Source organism: Telopea speciosissima, chromosome 8 (genome assembly GCF_018873765.1).
Source record: "Telopea speciosissima isolate NSW1024214 ecotype Mountain lineage chromosome 8, Tspe_v1, whole genome shotgun sequence".
NCBI lineage: Eukaryota > Viridiplantae > Streptophyta > Magnoliopsida > Proteales > Proteaceae > Telopea > Telopea speciosissima.
Window position 1 is genome coordinate 56634081 of NC_057923.1, and position 16526 is coordinate 56650606.

The 16526-nt window shown below is 38.7% G+C and overlaps 2 protein-coding genes across 2 annotated transcripts; both read left to right on the plus strand.

The window, feature by feature from the left end:
* The first annotated feature begins 1754 nt into the window (after window positions 1-1754).
* On the plus strand, window positions 1755-5764 carry LOC122672908 (F-box/LRR-repeat protein 3). Its single transcript, XM_043870413.1, has 8 exons — window positions 1755-2417; window positions 3307-3432; window positions 3738-3842; window positions 3924-4317; window positions 4392-4521; window positions 4919-5213; window positions 5303-5554; window positions 5641-5764. Exons 1-8 carry the CDS (start codon window positions 1773-1775, stop codon window positions 5686-5688), a joined length of 1995 nt encoding a protein of 664 aa, XP_043726348.1. The 5' UTR covers window positions 1755-1772; the 3' UTR covers window positions 5689-5764.
* Window positions 5765-15279: 9515 nt separating this feature from the next.
* On the plus strand, window positions 15280-15696 carry LOC122672466 (ninja-family protein AFP2-like). Its single transcript, XM_043869933.1, has one exon. The coding sequence runs from the start codon at window positions 15280-15282 to the stop codon at window positions 15694-15696; it is 417 nt and encodes a 138-aa protein (XP_043725868.1).
* The last annotated feature ends 830 nt before the right edge of the window (window positions 15697-16526 follow it).

The following is a 16526-nucleotide window of genomic DNA, read 5'->3' on the forward strand; positions in this document are numbered from 1 at the left end:
GTGAGTTGTTCATGTACTCTCACGTACATGAACATTCTCTGCACATGTTAGGTATTTATGCATCTGAGCCATATCATTGCCACATCAGCCAACAGATGAATCTAAAATCAAATAGTCTGATTCAACCGATTCCAATCCGATTTTTAGAACAGCCAAGTTATGGGTTTTTTACTCTGACAATGTAATCTCTCTTCATTCCTATTAGGGTAAGACTTAAGTACGGCATAAAGAAAAGAATTTCCCCTTTTGGTAGCTGAGGATGTTCTTCCCCATTTCCCCTATAGGATTCCTTAGGAGGGAGGGAGGGAGAGAGAGAGAGAGAGAGAGAGAGAGAGAGAGAGAGAGAGACACGTATGTCCATGTCCATGTTACCTAATGAATCTAATTCTGTTAAGAGGTATTAGCACCCTGGTCGGCTATTCCTTAGGGCATTAAAGTATTATTATTGCAGCATAAGGTACAGTTAAATTATTCAAAAATAAGAAAGGCACTTAGGCATCTTTTGAGGGTGTGTTGATATCATATAATTTATGGAAAAGAAAATTCCATCCGGTCGCGTAGTGCATGCTGCCCCTGCATCTTGATACATGATGTATAAAATGACTATCGTATCCCTTGATTCTTGAAAATGACCAAGGATGCGGTGGTCTTTTGTCTTAAAATTCTCTGTAATAACCAGTTGGGTGGCAGTGCATATCCAACGGTATAGCAGTGGTTATGTGTGTCATATTTGTCACCTGGTCTCTACTGTGCCGTTGGATGTACACTACCACCCCACCAATACGACAGAGGATCATGATTCGTGGTCTTTTACCGTATCCCTGTGTTAGTGTGCACGAACAGCGTGTATGGCACGATCGTTCTTTCTCTTTATTTATTATAAAAAAAAATAATAATAAATAAAGATAGATAGAGAATAGAGATATTTGACTTGTGTGACAGACAGAGGATAAAAATTCCAGACAGAGAGAGAGAGAGAGAGAGAGAGAGAGAAAGAGTGTAGTGATGGTCGATCGTACTGTCTGCACTTGAATCCGTCCTTCCTCACATACGTTTTTGCGGCATTAGGTGTTCCCTCCCTCATATACTTTCTCCACCAGATGTTCCAATCACCAGATGTAACGTATTCCAATAAAATTAAAATAAAGTCAAGTGGGGCCCACACTACTTTCTTTTCTTCACTCTTTTTCTTCTCCGCCAACCAATCAAATTATCGATCCTTTCTGTCTCTAATTCGATTCTCTTTCCAACGTGACTGTAACCGCTTTCTCCTCTGGTACCGTCCTTCTCCGTACTATCAGATATCAAAATTACTTACTCTACCCAGTACGTCTTCGAGAGAAAATTCTAGAACCCTTTAATAAAGGACTATTTCGTCATTCCATAAAAGGTTATTCTCGTAATTTAATCCTCACAGTTCCACAAATAGAAAGCCCACAGATTTGTAGTTGCCTTTCTCGTTCAGTTGAACGGTTATTCCCTGAATTTTTTTTCCCATTTCCATTTCCATTATTATTTGTTTAGATAATCCCAAAGGCTTCTTCTTCTTCTTCTTCACCTCCTCAGTCCTTCCTTTCTTCCTCCATGGCCTTTTTTTGGTAATATTCTTCCTCCATGGCCTCCCCCTGAAAAGCACACACAGACACGTTAGGTAATAACTCTCCATGGCCCATTTCTTCTTCTGAAGATCCCAAATTCGATTCCTCTCTTTAAATCCTCTGCTAGATCTTCTTCAATCGTCAATCCAACAACAAGAGATTGGATTTGAGGCCATGAAAAATCTGAAATACATGGAATGTCTCGACTTCAATTCTTTCGACCTTCTCACTGAAGAAATCATCTTCGCGATTCTTGACTTTCTTGACGAGAATCCTCTTGACAAGAAATCATTTTCTTTGGTATGTAAATCTTTTTATGTCTCTGAAGCTCGACACCGGAAGACCTTGAAACCCCTTCGTTCTGAGTTGCTCACCACAATCCTTGACCGCTATCCTTCTGTTTCTCATCTTGATCTCACGCTTTGTCCTCGGATCACAGACAATTCTCTCATCGTTATCTCTTCCGTTTGTAAATCTACGTTGCGTTCCATTGACCTATCTAGATCTAAGTGTTTCTCCCACGTTGGCTTGTCTAATTTGGTTCTTAACTGCTCGTCTTTGGTCGAACTTGATCTGTCTAATGGTACTGAGCTCACGGATTCTGCTGCAGCGGCTATAGCGGAAGCAAGGAATTTGGAGAAGTTATGGCTGGTTAGGTGTAAATTAATTTCCGATTTGGGGATTGGATGTATTGCGGTTGGGTGCAAGAAGCTGAGACTGATCAGCTTGAAGTGGTGCTTAGGTGTTACTCATTTGGGTGTGGGTTTGCTTGCAATCAAATGCAAGGACATCCGTAGTTTAGATCTCTCTTACGTTCCGGTAATCCCTATGCTCTCTTTCTATTTCTTTTCTAGTTTATTCTTATCGAGGGGAAGAAATTAAGAAAATGCTATATTCCAGTCTCTTTAGATTCGTTTGATGCGGTTTATGGACTTGGATATAGTTTTAGAACTGTCTGCGCTGATTTGATGTAGGATGCATTTATGTTTATTAAATAGAGTTTCTTTTTCTTCTGTGTGAGTTGAAGATTCCTACTTAATTAATGCTTTTTTCTGCATACGGTAGATTACAGTTAACCGTAATGCAGTTTTTTTCCCCTCCTTTATAATTTCTTCCCTCCTCTGTTTAACTCTTGAGTGTTTGCGCAATTTGATTTCCTCTAGATTTTGTTTCTAGCTTGATGCAATTTTGAATCTGAAAGGTACAGTGAGTTGCAAGTAGCGCATGGACAATATTATAGAAGTGAATCTGCAATTCTTTGTGGTTGCTTTGCCTATTTAATTTAGTTATAGATCTGAAGACCTGCTTGAAAGTTAAAATTTGAAGTGGAGTTACTCTGTTATCTGCAAAGAAGTGTTTGCCGATTATTTGTGAGTCAGGTTTTGGTGGGAACCGTGCCTGCACCAACTCCATGCATTAAAACTTTAAACATATTCTCAAATAAAATTCATGGATTTAAGTTAAGTTAGAAAAGTCGTTGGATTTGTGGAACTAGCAGATCTGGCCTTATATTTAGGTGATAGGAAATTCTTTGTCTCTTGTATTTGGATCTATTCACTAAGGTATCTTTAGATTGATTTTATCAATTACATACTGTTCATTCTGTTGATTGGAAAAAAAAAATCCTGTTTGTCTTCTTTCATTCTTTTTTACCCCTTTAAAGGAAGCGTTTGTCGTGTTGAATCATTTGTGCTGTCCTATTGTGCAGATTACTAAGAAATGTCTTCCATCTATCTTGCAACTACAACATCTTGAAGAGCTGGTTCTTACAGGATGCCTTGGTATTGATGATGGAGACCTTGCAACCCTCAAACGAGGGTGTGCATCACTTCAGGTACTTATGTTGGTGAATTTATTTTGGTTGCTCCCCATTATATGTTCAACTTTTTTGTGTTGTGATAAAAAACACAGATTGGTATTAGGATATATATTAGTCTTGTTGTAATTAGTATACCATTGCTTGTGGATATGAGCTTGCAATTATATTGTTTAGCTCATACGATGTTCAGTCATTGGTACACCAATGCCCCGCCAACTGGGAGAAACAGAAAGTTTGTTCAAGAGAAATTTTTTATTTCAGTATATACTTTTCCCAATTCATTTTTGTTGATAGAATTCTCTGTTTTCTGCTCGCAACAGACACTCAATATGTCATGTTGTCAAAATGTGACACATGAAGGTTTATTTTTCCTGACAAATGGAGCTGGAAGTCTACGCCAACTTATTTTAGCATATGGTTCTCCTGTAAGTCTACAAAACTCCTGTTGATTTCTCCTAATGTCTGAATGGTGTTTCTAACGGAACCCTTGTTTTGGTTCTCTCCAGGTTACACTTGCGCTGGCTGGAACCTTGCAAAAGTTCTCAAAACTGCAGTCTATCAAATTAGATGGTTGCCTTGTCTCTACTGATGGGCTAAATGCCATTGGAGATTCTTGTGTCTCACTTAGTGAATTGAGCTTAAGTAAGTGCTCAGGAGTGACAGATGAAGGTCTATCTTCCATTGTGACAAAACACAAAGAGTTAAGGAAGCTGGACATAACATGCTGCCGCAAGATAACTCATGCCTCCATTGCCAGCATCAAAACTTCATGCACCTCTCTCACTTCCCTCAGGATGGAATCTTGTAGCCTCGTTTCAAAGGAAGCCTTCGTCTCGATTGGAGAGCATTGCCCTTTCTTGGAAGAACTAGATGTGACAGATAACAGCATCGATGATGAAGGTATGTGGAGATCCTACCGACTTTTAGGTTCATAATTAATGAATACGATTAATTCATATTATTCAATTTTGCAGGTCTAAAGTCCATATCAAGGTGCTCCAATCTCTCTAGTTTAAAAATAGGGATTTGCTTGAGCATAACAGATGAGGGACTTACTCATGTTGGCATGTGTTGTCCAAAACTTAAAGAGCTCGATGTGTACAGGTTTGTGAGTTTTCACCATTTAGTTTGGATCTCCATATTTATTTCTTGTTTATTACTTAACTGACCAAATCTTCAGATGCATGGTCTATGTGCAACAAGATTTAAGGCTTAATCTTCATGATTCTGAATTTTTTGAAGAAAATTCAGAAATGTTATGATGTCCATAACTTATAAGCACAATCCTGCTGGGAAATTTCCAAAAGCCTTCAATCTTGATTTGAAAAACCGGTAGCATGGAAGAGAATCTTAAATATGTATAGTTGTACCAAACACCTATTTTCTAATCATAATAAATGTTTTTTTAGTGTAAGAAAAAAAAAAAGAATTGCATTAGATTTCCCATGTATTGCCCCAAAATTTGGTTCCAGAATAACTTCGTTTTATTTCTGTTGTTCAGGGCCATGGGAATAACTGATTTAGGCATTGCAGCAATTGCTTCTGGTTGCTCTAGGCTGGAGATGATTAACATAGCATATTGTAAAGATATAACTGATCACTCTTTAAGATCATTGTCAAAATGCTCAAGGTTAAATACGCTTGAAATTCGAGGATGCCTTCATATTTCATCATCGGGTCTCTCAGCCATTGCTGTGGGCTGTAAGCAACTGACCAAGCTAGACATAAAGAAGTGCTACAACATTGATGATTCTGGAATGCTTCCTCTCGCTCACTTCTCCCAAAATCTCAGAGTGGTATTTCTTCTCGACTCTTTATTTTGATCACCTAGGTTTGGTACTATATGTATAACAATTGACAGTGGTAGTTCATTATTTCTATGCAGATAAACTTGTCATATTGCTCTGTAACTGATGTGGGCCTGTTAGCATTAGCCAGCATAAGCTGTCTGCAGAGCACGACCATCTTGCACCTGAAGGGTTTGACTGCAAATGGCTTGGCAGCAGCACTGTTAGCATGTGGTGGGCTAACAAAAGTAAAGCTTCACTCATCCTTCAGACCCTTGCTCCCCCAACCTCTTGTTGAACACATTGAAGCTCGTGGCTGTGTTTTCCAATGGAGGGACAAACCCTTCCAGGTTAATGCTTGCTTCTCTATCACAGCCCTCCCGCCATATGTAGAAAATTCTAGCTGGTACTGATTTAAGCTATGTATGCTTGGCAGTGTGAAGAAGATGCGAGGAGTTGGAAACTGCAGGTAGATGTGGTATGAGTTTTGACTGAGTAGTGTAGGAAGGATCGGAGATTCCTAAGTTGGAGTTGGTCCCATGCTGTATATATATTATGGGAAAAATGTTCCCCACGATGCTAGTGTACTATTGCCCTCTCACATGGATTTTTCTCTTTATCTTGATCATGTGGACCTCATGTGGATTATACCATTTTCCATACCTCCGTTTATATGGTGTGGGAGACTCCCCCATATTGGTGTTGTGGGAACCAACTCCCATATAAAGTATCTGTTTGGATTTGTTCTATTTATAATTGCGGACAGCTGGCTTCAGTTTATATGGCTAGGGTGGTCCATTCAGCATCTGGTTATGTGTCATCTGAATCATCTTGGAATAGATTCTAGGAAGTAGGAAAGTTCTGGTGCTGTTACTTCTTAAATTATTGTTGTAGTTTATTGGAGTAAAATTACTCCCCTTAGCTTGTAATCGTGGCCAAATTGAGAAAACAAATGTGAAAATTTATATCATAATTCTAATCTTGTTCCTTATTTACCCAAACTACCTTTGGAATTCCATTTTTTTTTTTTTTCCATTCTGTTAATAAAGTGAACTTTTATCTCTCCTTGTCTTGGGGTTTTTTTTTTAAATGCTTAGATTTAACCTTCAATGGTATATATTCACTACCTTTTTCACTTCCCTTTTAAATTTACTTCCTAAATACATAATTAGAATACATATTTAGATGATCTAATTATGTATTATATAATTATTAATGTTATATTCTCTTTTTAATGCAAATATTTCATTCTAATGTCTAAGTAGTTGTCCCCAATCCAACTAGGGAATATATTTGATGCATGTGATGTGGATCGATCAATTTTATTACACATTTCTTATTTATATGTAATAATTTAGTTTAACTGTTGATTAGTCACTAAATTTTAGAAAATATGCACAATATAATTTAGGTTGTCTATCTGGATGTGAAGATAAAATGTAAGCACAAAAGGGATAATTTGGCATTAATAATTATGCAACATGTAGCAAGGTCATTTCAATACATACATTAGAGGTAGATTTGAAAGTGAACTGAAAAAAAAAAAAGTGAAAATATAACCATTGAATTGATTCAGTCTATGTATTATGATAATTGATGCTTTAAGTAATTTCTAATTGGGCGAGAAATTTTGGAGAATGCCCACCACATGATTGAGGGTGTCTCCTTGGATGTTAGAATTAAGAATATGCATTAGAGGTTTGAAGTGGAAACCAAATAATGAAAAGAGCAAATTACTCAGACCTCCCCTGAACTATCTGACAATTCAGGGAACCTCCCCTGCCCTTCTGACAACTACTCAAACCTCCCCTATTTTTTAAAATGGGCTTCACTTAACCCCAGTCCGTTAGTTTTTTAACGCTAGGTAACAGATAAATTTGAAAAACTTAAAAAAATTACAAATAATAACTTTTTTACCTATAGAAAGTTACCCTATTGCCCTTACGCTCTTTCCCTTCTTCTTCTTCCTCCTGCAAACCCACTTGCTCCCACCCTTCTGCAACCCCATCCACGCAGCTCACAATCCCCACCCTCCTCCACCTGAGAAACAAATTAAACTTCTCTCTCTAACACTTTTTTTCCTTGAAGAGAAGGAGAAGTAAATGCTTCTTAAAGTATGATGATTATTGGACCAGTTTTTACTGCACAGAACTTCAAATGAACCCACGATCTAGGGCAAATTTGATTTACTTACAGAACAAATCTAGGGCAACAAACCCACGATCTCATCAAATTGCACTCCCAGATCACTAAAGAAAACCCTAACTCAACTCAAAACCTAGATCACTAACAGACGAAAGCAAAATGAACAAACAAAATCATGTTTCCAGATGGAAACACTCAACTCCTCACTTATCACGGAGATCCACTGAGAAAGATACGAATCAAACCAGCTCAAACAAGAATTAAGAATAATACACCGAACATTTGGCGAGGAAAAAAGTCGATTTTTTTTTCCATCAAACAAACAGATTGGATTTGAAAAGGAAATGGCAGGAGAAGTCTAAAACAATAAGGGAACCTCTTGCTCGGACAAAGGCTTCCACTGCATAAGCTGAGAAATCTGCTTATCAATGTGGCTATGGGAGTTCATATTTCATGTCTGGAAATTGTGCAAAGTTCTATGTTGATGGGTTTGATGTGAAGCAAAGTGCGGAACTGAAATTGACCAGACCTACCCCAAATGTTCTAAAGATCCTGCAAATCTGGAATGAACCCTCTTGGATGATCGGCTTCAATTTGGGAAGAATGGAAATTACTAATAATTTATGGTCTGATTTCTGAAACTCTGTTTTGTAGAATTTCGAATGGTTAGAATGAATATATTATTCTTCAATGATGTACTGAGCAAAACTTCTTGGCGAGACATCAGATTGAAGGCACAAATTTTGAAAACGTAAGCGCCTTATTATCTAGGTTTTCCATGTGGGACTAATGTGATAAAGATGCTGCGGAGGTGGGTTTTGGAGAGAAGAGTGCTGTTGCATCTCATCTGAGTTAAAGGTTTGCAGGAGGAAAAAGAGTGCTGTGGAAGTGAAACGAGAAGGATGAGGAGGTGGGTTTTGGAGAGAAGAGTGTTATTGCATCTCATCTGGGTTCAAGGTTTGCAGGAGGAAAAAGAAGAAGAGGAGGAAGAAGAAGAAAAATGGGAAAAGGTGTGTTGTTGTTGTCTTTTGTAAGTAAGGGCATTTTGGTCACATCAGGTTAATTATTAACACCGTTAACGGCCTGGGGCTAAGTGAAGCCCAATTTGAAAAGTAAGGGAGGTCTGAGTAGTTGTTAGAAGGGCAGGGGAGGTTCCCTGAATTGTCAGATAGTTCAGGGGAGGTCTGAGTAATTTGCTCTAATGAAAATGTACAATTTGAGGGGTAATCTTGGCATTTTCAAAAGTCAAGGGAGAAGAAAAGGTTAAAGTTTGCTTCATTGAGGGAATCAGCAATTCAGATCCTCTACGGCGCAGCTGCCCTAGCGGCCTTAGCGGTGCAGACACAGCCGTGCACACAATGACTGCCTTACCTCTGCCCGAGTGCCTTGCCCGAGTGGGGGTAAGGCGGTCATTGTGCATGCAGCTGTGTCTGCACCGCTAAGGCCACTAGGGCAGCTGTGCCATAGTGGATCTGGATCCGGGAATCAGAAGAAGTATTCTCATGGGGTTGGCCCGCCCAAGGAGTGGAGAAGAGTAGAACTCAATACCTCTGCCTCAGGAAGCATCGTTTGGTTGCGAGGAAAATTAAAGGCTAGCCTCTATCCCCATACTTGTTCTTGTTACTCATGCAGTTCCTTTCTGATTCCAACAAAACTAAGCTTAGTCTTATAAAGCTCCACCAAGACTGCACTAACCCTATAATCAGGCATCTTTACTTCGTGGATGATCTTCTCGATTTCTTCGGGCTGATGATCTCTTGGTCCTACAACTCTTGGACTCGTTGAGCACATTTGTTAAACTTTCAAGTCTTTTGCCAGAGCAGTTTGGTTCGGTAATAACTTTTCTTATATTGTTCCCCAAGAGGAAGAACCAAAGGTATGCTATGGATCAATAGTTGGGAGACCATTCTATGCGGGAACAAGCTTTGAGATAGAGAGACAATGGGGCTATGCTCTTTCCTCCTTTGGTTTGTTTGGAAAGCAAGACATGATATCTATTATTTAATCAGAAGCACTGGACTCCTATGGAAGTGATCTGTTCTGCACAGAGAGCTCATCGTGATTTCTATCAGGCTACTACCTTGCCCCAATTGTCTCCTATTCAAGGTCTGTGCTTCGTATGGGTGGGGAACTCCCCTTGTAACTCTGGCTTTGTCAAGGTGAACTACAATGCTGCTTTGGTTTTATTTTTTGGGATCATATAGACTCTGTTTGATTGCAAGGGGAATCAATGGGAAGGGAAGTAAAATTTTCATACATAAAAAAGAAATTTTTGTAATCATTACCTTATGAGACAATATCACCAACTCCAAATCATTTCATATTTGGTTATTAAATTCCACTTTACTTGCATCCAATTCCCTTTGGTTTAAAATGTAAAATAAAAATTACATATAATATATATCATTACTAAATATGGTAAGAAATTTAAGTAGTTTATACAATCACTTGGGATAATGATTACAAAAGTTTCTTTTTTAAGTATGAAAATTTCACTTTCCTTCCTTTTAATTCCCCTTGCAACCAAACGGCCATTTCTGACCCGATGAATTTTCATAGTCTCATTATAGGAGAGGCTATTGCTATGCGCTCAGCTCTCCTTCACGTAATTTTAGATTGCTTGAATAGAGTGATGATTGAATTTGACAACAAGAGTTGATTTCTCTATTGAGCAATTCTCACAAGATGGCTCCCATTGTCGTCTCCCCTATTGTAGATGATATTAAGCTTCTGTTACCCCTCTTTGTAGAGTGCCTTTTTACTCATGTTCCTCGAGAGACTAATAATATAGTTGACTCTTTAGCCCAAAAGGCGTTGTCGATAACTTGTAAGAAAGTTTGGCCCAATTTCACTCTATGGCTCCAAGATTTATGTTGCTTGAATGGCTAATTGTGTGTCTCACATGGCCATAACTTGGTGGCCAAGAATATCTCAAATTAGAAATTGGATTTAATTAAGGAAACCTAATATTGCTAATTAAGGGAATAAAGTCCTAATCTAATTCACACACCTTGATGGGAGGGTTCATTACAGACTTTATAAATAGGACTCTAGGTCTTCTCTCTGTCTCAAGCATTTCATATCGGCACCATCACTAAGAAATATTGTGGGAGATGAAGAGAGAGAAACCTAAAAGCTCCACTATTCGTTCTTGTTACAGTGATTCGAAGACGAACATTATCATGGCTAGTGGGAGTCCAGGAATTGTGATACAACATATGTCGGTGAATAGTATGTGTATCCTCTCTTATGTTTGTGATTCTTGAATGAATTGACAACAACCTAATGAAATCGTGTGTATGAAGATATTAATCCATAGCCTCAGTCACATATAATCTCCAATAAATTTTCTCTTTACCAAAAAAAAAGGGTTTTTGTCAAATGCCCCCCTAAAAATGTCCATTTGTCCAAATGCCCCCTTTACAATTTTTTTAATTGTAAATTTCCCCCTATTTTTAACAAATTGTAGCATTTTGGTCCAGTCCGTTAGTTTGGAACGGTAGACATTGGTTCTAGGAAGTGTAATGACCAAAATGCCCTTATGACAAAAACCAACAAAAAATAAAAAATAAAAAATAAAGTGACCAAATTGCCCTCATCTTCCCCAAATGGTTTAGGGTTTGAAACTGAAAATCAAACCCTAAACCATTTGGGGAAGATGAACCCTAAAATCAAACCCTATAATCACCCATCAATCCAATCATAATTTCTTCTGCAAATCGAAAAATCGAAGAAAAATGGGATCGAATCCAAACTTTACATCTACTTTTCGAATGATTTCCAAATGCTTGCTGCAATTGTTTGAGTTTCTGCAGCAAGCATTTGGAAATCAATGTATTGAAAGTCACCGTGTTTGGGACTTGCAGAAATCATCAATGAAGAAACCAGAATAGCAGAAACCATCAATGAAGAAATCATTACTCAGTGGAAGAAACTAAGAATTTCATTACAAAGGTTTCGATCTGCAGAGCAACATGCCAACAGCGGCGGCAAGAGCAGAGAACCAGGGGTTGATTTCCAAACAAAGGCAAAGTAACCCATCGACCATAAAGCTCACAACCGAACTTGAAACCATCCGTCATGGACTGGTAGATTGGTTAGATTTGTAAGGATTTCTTTTTTGTTTTTCAGCAAGTGAAACCCTAAACTCAACAGGTGAAACGAGCCTAAATGTAATGGTGTTTCTGGTTGTGAAGCTCTAGTTTACTACTGGTTCAGCTCCAAATAGTTTATTAGTTTGCTTTTCCTGTTATATCCATGCCCTGCTCTGTTTTACATACTTGTCCAAATCAGCCTAATCACACCCTTCATAGTAGTTGAGATTTCAAAGTTTTCAATCTTATGGTTTGATCTGATTCATACATGCTCTCGACCTGAGTTTGAAACGAGCCTAAACCTGTTGGTTATTGAATTTTTCCCTTGATCCTAAGTTCTTTTCCTGTTCGTTCCATATCAGTCCCTTTCATCTGTGTTCGGAGGGCATTGGAATTCTTCCATCTTCTGCATCAAGGAAGCCACTTCTTCTAACAGGCCATGGTTCCCATAGATGTGAATCAATGTATTGAAAGTCAGTGTGTTTGGGACTTGCAGAAACTCAAACAATTGCAGCAAGCATTTGGAAATCATTCGAAAAATAGATGTAAAGTTTGGATTCGATCCCATTTCTCTTCGATTTTTCGATTTGTAGAAGAAATCACGATTGGATTGATGGGTGATTTTAGGGTTTGATTTTAGGGTTCATCTTCCCCAAATGGTTTAGGGTTTGATTTTCAGTTTCAAACCCTAAACCATTTGGGGAAGATGAGGGCAATTTGGTCATTTTACTTTTTAATTTTTGTTGGTTTTTGTCACAAGGGCAATTTGATTATTACACTCCCTAAAACTAACGTCTAACGTCCCAAATTAACGGACTGGACCAAAATGCTACAATTTGTTGAAAATAGGGGAGAGTTTACAATTAGAAAAATTGTAAGGAGGCATTTGGACAAATGGGCATTTTCAGGGGGCATTTGACAAAAACCCCAAAAAAAAAAAAAAAAGTTCAGTTGAGACCGTCTTGCTAAGCGAAGAGCCAAGGTAGGCTGAGTCTAAGGAAATTTGAAGATGTCACCCTAAGGGGTCAGCTCAGTTGGCAATAGACCAACTCCTCAAATAAGAGGTCATGAGTTCAAACCACTTTGGGGCCTATCCCCATCCCCTATTTCCCCCCTGCCCCCTTCCTATTATACAAGCTCTTAATCCAAAACAAAAAAAACAAAAAAAAAGAAATTTGAAGATGTCAACTTGGCTTACCTCTTTGGACACATTTGGCTCATCATTACTAATAAGGACTCCCTTTGGGTTAGAACTTGGAATGGATCCATGTCCAAGTATCTCAAGAAGAGAAACCCTTTGTCTTTTCTCGTGGGCCATGAGGGATATTCTTCAAATTCGAATAGTGGCTATAAAATGTGTGAGACCTCTAATGGGCCCTGATAACAACCCACTCTGGTTAGTTCCTTAGGCCGGCCCATACATTTTGGCTGCCCAACCCAATATCCTCCTTTCCTACACTTTAGGGATGGAAAAGTGGGCCCAAATATCCACTTAATGTAGGACAGGAAACGGTATATATGTCGAAAAGTAACTAATTGGGAGTGAGCTAAAAGATTAAAATAGTCAGACAGTATATGAGAAATCCGCACAGGAGGATCAGGAAGAGCGCGATTAAGAAGATTGTCACCATCTGATTGTCGCATTCCACTATAATCTTCCTATCACCCTTAGAGGCGGCAACAACAGAAGGCTTGTCGAATGGCGAGAGCCTCTTAACATATGCATAAGAGAAGCCAACAAAATCTGCAAAAGCTAAGATAAATATCCCCTCGAAATCTCCAAAAAAAGACTTGGGCTATTGATTGAAGGGCACTCTATTCCTGAAGACTTGGAAGTTTTTAAAAAAAAGGGAACTGTTCTCTGTCTGAAAGAATAGTTCTTGTGTGCACATGGGGGTCAATGGGAGAGCGCACTAGGCATCAAGCGGAGCATTATTTGCTTATTTCATAGGGCTGGGGTAGTCATTTCGCCATCACCCCCCTCCCCCACCCCCAATGTGTCTTTGTGCAGGGCGCACATTCTTGGACAAAGTTCTTTTTTTCTAAAACAATTCTTTAGTTTGAGTGTTTTACACTAGGGGTGGCAAACCTTAAATTGAACCAGTCAATTATTTTAACCCCAACCAAAAAAACGTGAATCAAACCGAACTGATTCCCCATCGGGCTGGGGATATTGTGATATCGATAAAAAACCGAATCGCACCAGACGGATTGAAAACGGAGCTGAAACCGATAAAAAATCAAAAACCAGTAAAAAAAATTCTATAATTTATTTATCTACACTCAAAGTAAATTGAAACCGAATACGACCAAGTCCGGTAACATCAGGTTAAGAGAAAAACGAAATAAACTGAACCAAAACCAAAACTGGCCAAAACCAAGCTTTCTCTTATTTGGTCAAACCAATTAGCAGCTTTAAACCAGTTCAGCCTGATCGAAATGACCGTTAGACATCCCTAGTTGGGAACTTGGATTGGATACCAAAATCTGTCCTATTAAAAAAACAAGAAGAAAAATTAAGAAGCCCCTCACCTTCTATATTTTCCCCTTTTTTTTGGGTTTAGGATTCGTATTTTTAAAATTTAAACGTTTAAAATCCGTATCATCCATTTTTTTTTTTTTTTTTTTGGTCTTTTTTGAAAATTTTGACCATATTTTTTTATCATCACATTCATTCAAGTTATGATCCGCTTAAAACACGTCCATATTAAACACCGTATTTTTTTGTCATTTTTAGGGTTGGGAGTTGGGACTGCATACCAAAATTTGTCGTATTCAAAAGAAAAAGAAAACTGGAAGAGTTTTCTCGCTACTGACTTACTGATGGGTTTATCTTGGGTTTGAATCATAAAAACTCTCTTCGTTAATTATAAAGGTCTAAACACCCGGACTCCATCAATTCCATTGTGGATTGGATCAGAATCTGCTAAGAAGTGGTTGAAATCGGTCATAATTTAAACCTTATTTGGTATGATTTCTATTTCAATTTTAGGGGATGATTTCTAATTTGAAAATCGCTTGGTTTGATTTTGCATTTTATTTTGATAAAATATAAATAAGGTGGAATAGAAATTCTGAAATAGCTTAAGAGCAGAATTTCTATTTCATTTTATTTCACTAAGCACATGATTAATTTGATTGCCAAAGTAGTAATTTCATATTAAAAATAAGGCAAAAAGGTCGCGGTACGTCCTTATGAATTAGTTTGGGGAACGTTCATCTCTCATTACCGTCGATTTCACTATGCAAAATCTAAGCCGTAAAAATGTCTGAATCTGTTTAGTCTTGCTATCACCGTGACAGTCGGTGAAAATCTCTCCCCGCAGTCCCTGGCCTCTTTCCCAATTGAAGAAACCGAGAGGTTGCGAAACTTGCGACTGTGAGCTGCTACCTCTCGGGTTCTTCTGGAGATCATTGAAACCCACATCAGGTAGAATCTTCTCGATTCTTGTTCTTATTCCATTAATCCCTAACTAGGTTTTCTTCTCATCTCCTCGATCCATCTCTCTCTAATGGCTTCTCCTCCATCGCCGGTGGTGTTTTTCTCTGGTTCTAACGGATAAATCGGAATTAGGCGAAGGGGATTTTAGTGAGGGAGAGTCATTTCAGAGTAATCTAAACCTTCTGTATCCCAATGTGGGGATATTGTAATATATATATATATTTTTTGTGTCTCGTCATGGCTTCCTTATGCTGGTTTTCTCTGGTTGTTATGGCATTTCGTGCTGGAGCTTCTGCATCTAGGTTTCTCAGAATTTGATAAAAGAATCACTATATAGGTGGAGAAAGGATTAAAATAAGTGTTTATAGTTTTTACCTTTCTTCATTTCAAAACCATGGGTGAAGCAATGAGAGGTAAACCTAGTGAAATCGAGCATCTCTCTCTGCCAATGGCTAGGTACCCGATAGATTTGTTGAAGAGATTCACGTCTGTGAGTAATCGGGCGACCGAAATTGAGGCTAAAACGGAAGATAGTGAAGGAATCGAACTGAATCTTGGGCTTTCTTTAGGTGATTGCTTTCAGGTAGACCCCAAGGTGAAGAGGCAGCTCATACGTTCATCTTCGGTCGCTGGGTTAACGACTTTTTTGCGGGAAGATGATGCTGTTACTCCACCACCTGTTGCGCCTTTGCCCAGAACCTATTCATTGCCTACTGAGACAGAAGAAGAACAGAGGAAACGAAAAGAGTTACAGTGTCTGAGGAGGATGGAGGCAAAGAGGAAGAGCAGAGACATGGATTCAGCGTCATAGCAGGGATTTCAAATAATGACCTGTTGTTAGGATGACAGTCGGTTTTCGGTTCAACTGAGGAAACACGTTCAACGACTCAGATTGTGCTTGGTGAAATCAATGGTCACCAGGGAAGAACGTCCTGCAAATCTATTTCACACGTACGTACCGCGACCACTCACCCTAAAAATAAAACCCCATCTTTCTCATTCTTTTCCTAATGGTCTCACCACCACCACCCTGTCATCGCAACCACCAACAAAGTGGTAATTTCATGTTAAAAATAAATCACCACCCTTCTTCTCCTAGTGGTCTCACGGTCTCACCACCACCATGCCACCACCATCACCCCCACCACCACCATTGCCACGCCATTCACTACCATCACCTTGCAATCGCCACCGCTGTAGTGTCACAACCCGGTCTCACAAATGGCTCAATTTTGTCCGCTTTGGATCAAAGCCCGCACAGTTTTAAAATGCATCATATCAAATAAGGAGGCCACAACATTTATATGCATTCTATGACACATCCCCAAACGATGTGAGACTATTCCGTGGTTCTACAACCGTTAACACCACCATCACCGGTCACCACCTTTCTTACAGAAATATGGTGAATCAAAAAACCTATTTGTTGACTATTTCATGAAATCAAATTCGAAATTGAAATAGAAATCATACCAAATCTAATTATAAAAAAGGAAAGGGAAATTTAACACATACCACCCCTGAGGTTTGACGAAAGGATATTTTCACCCCCCAGTTTTGAAAAATTCTACGTACACCCCTGAGGTTTGCAAACGGTAAAAAATAAGTCCATTTCGTCAGTTCATGACTAACATTGTTAAA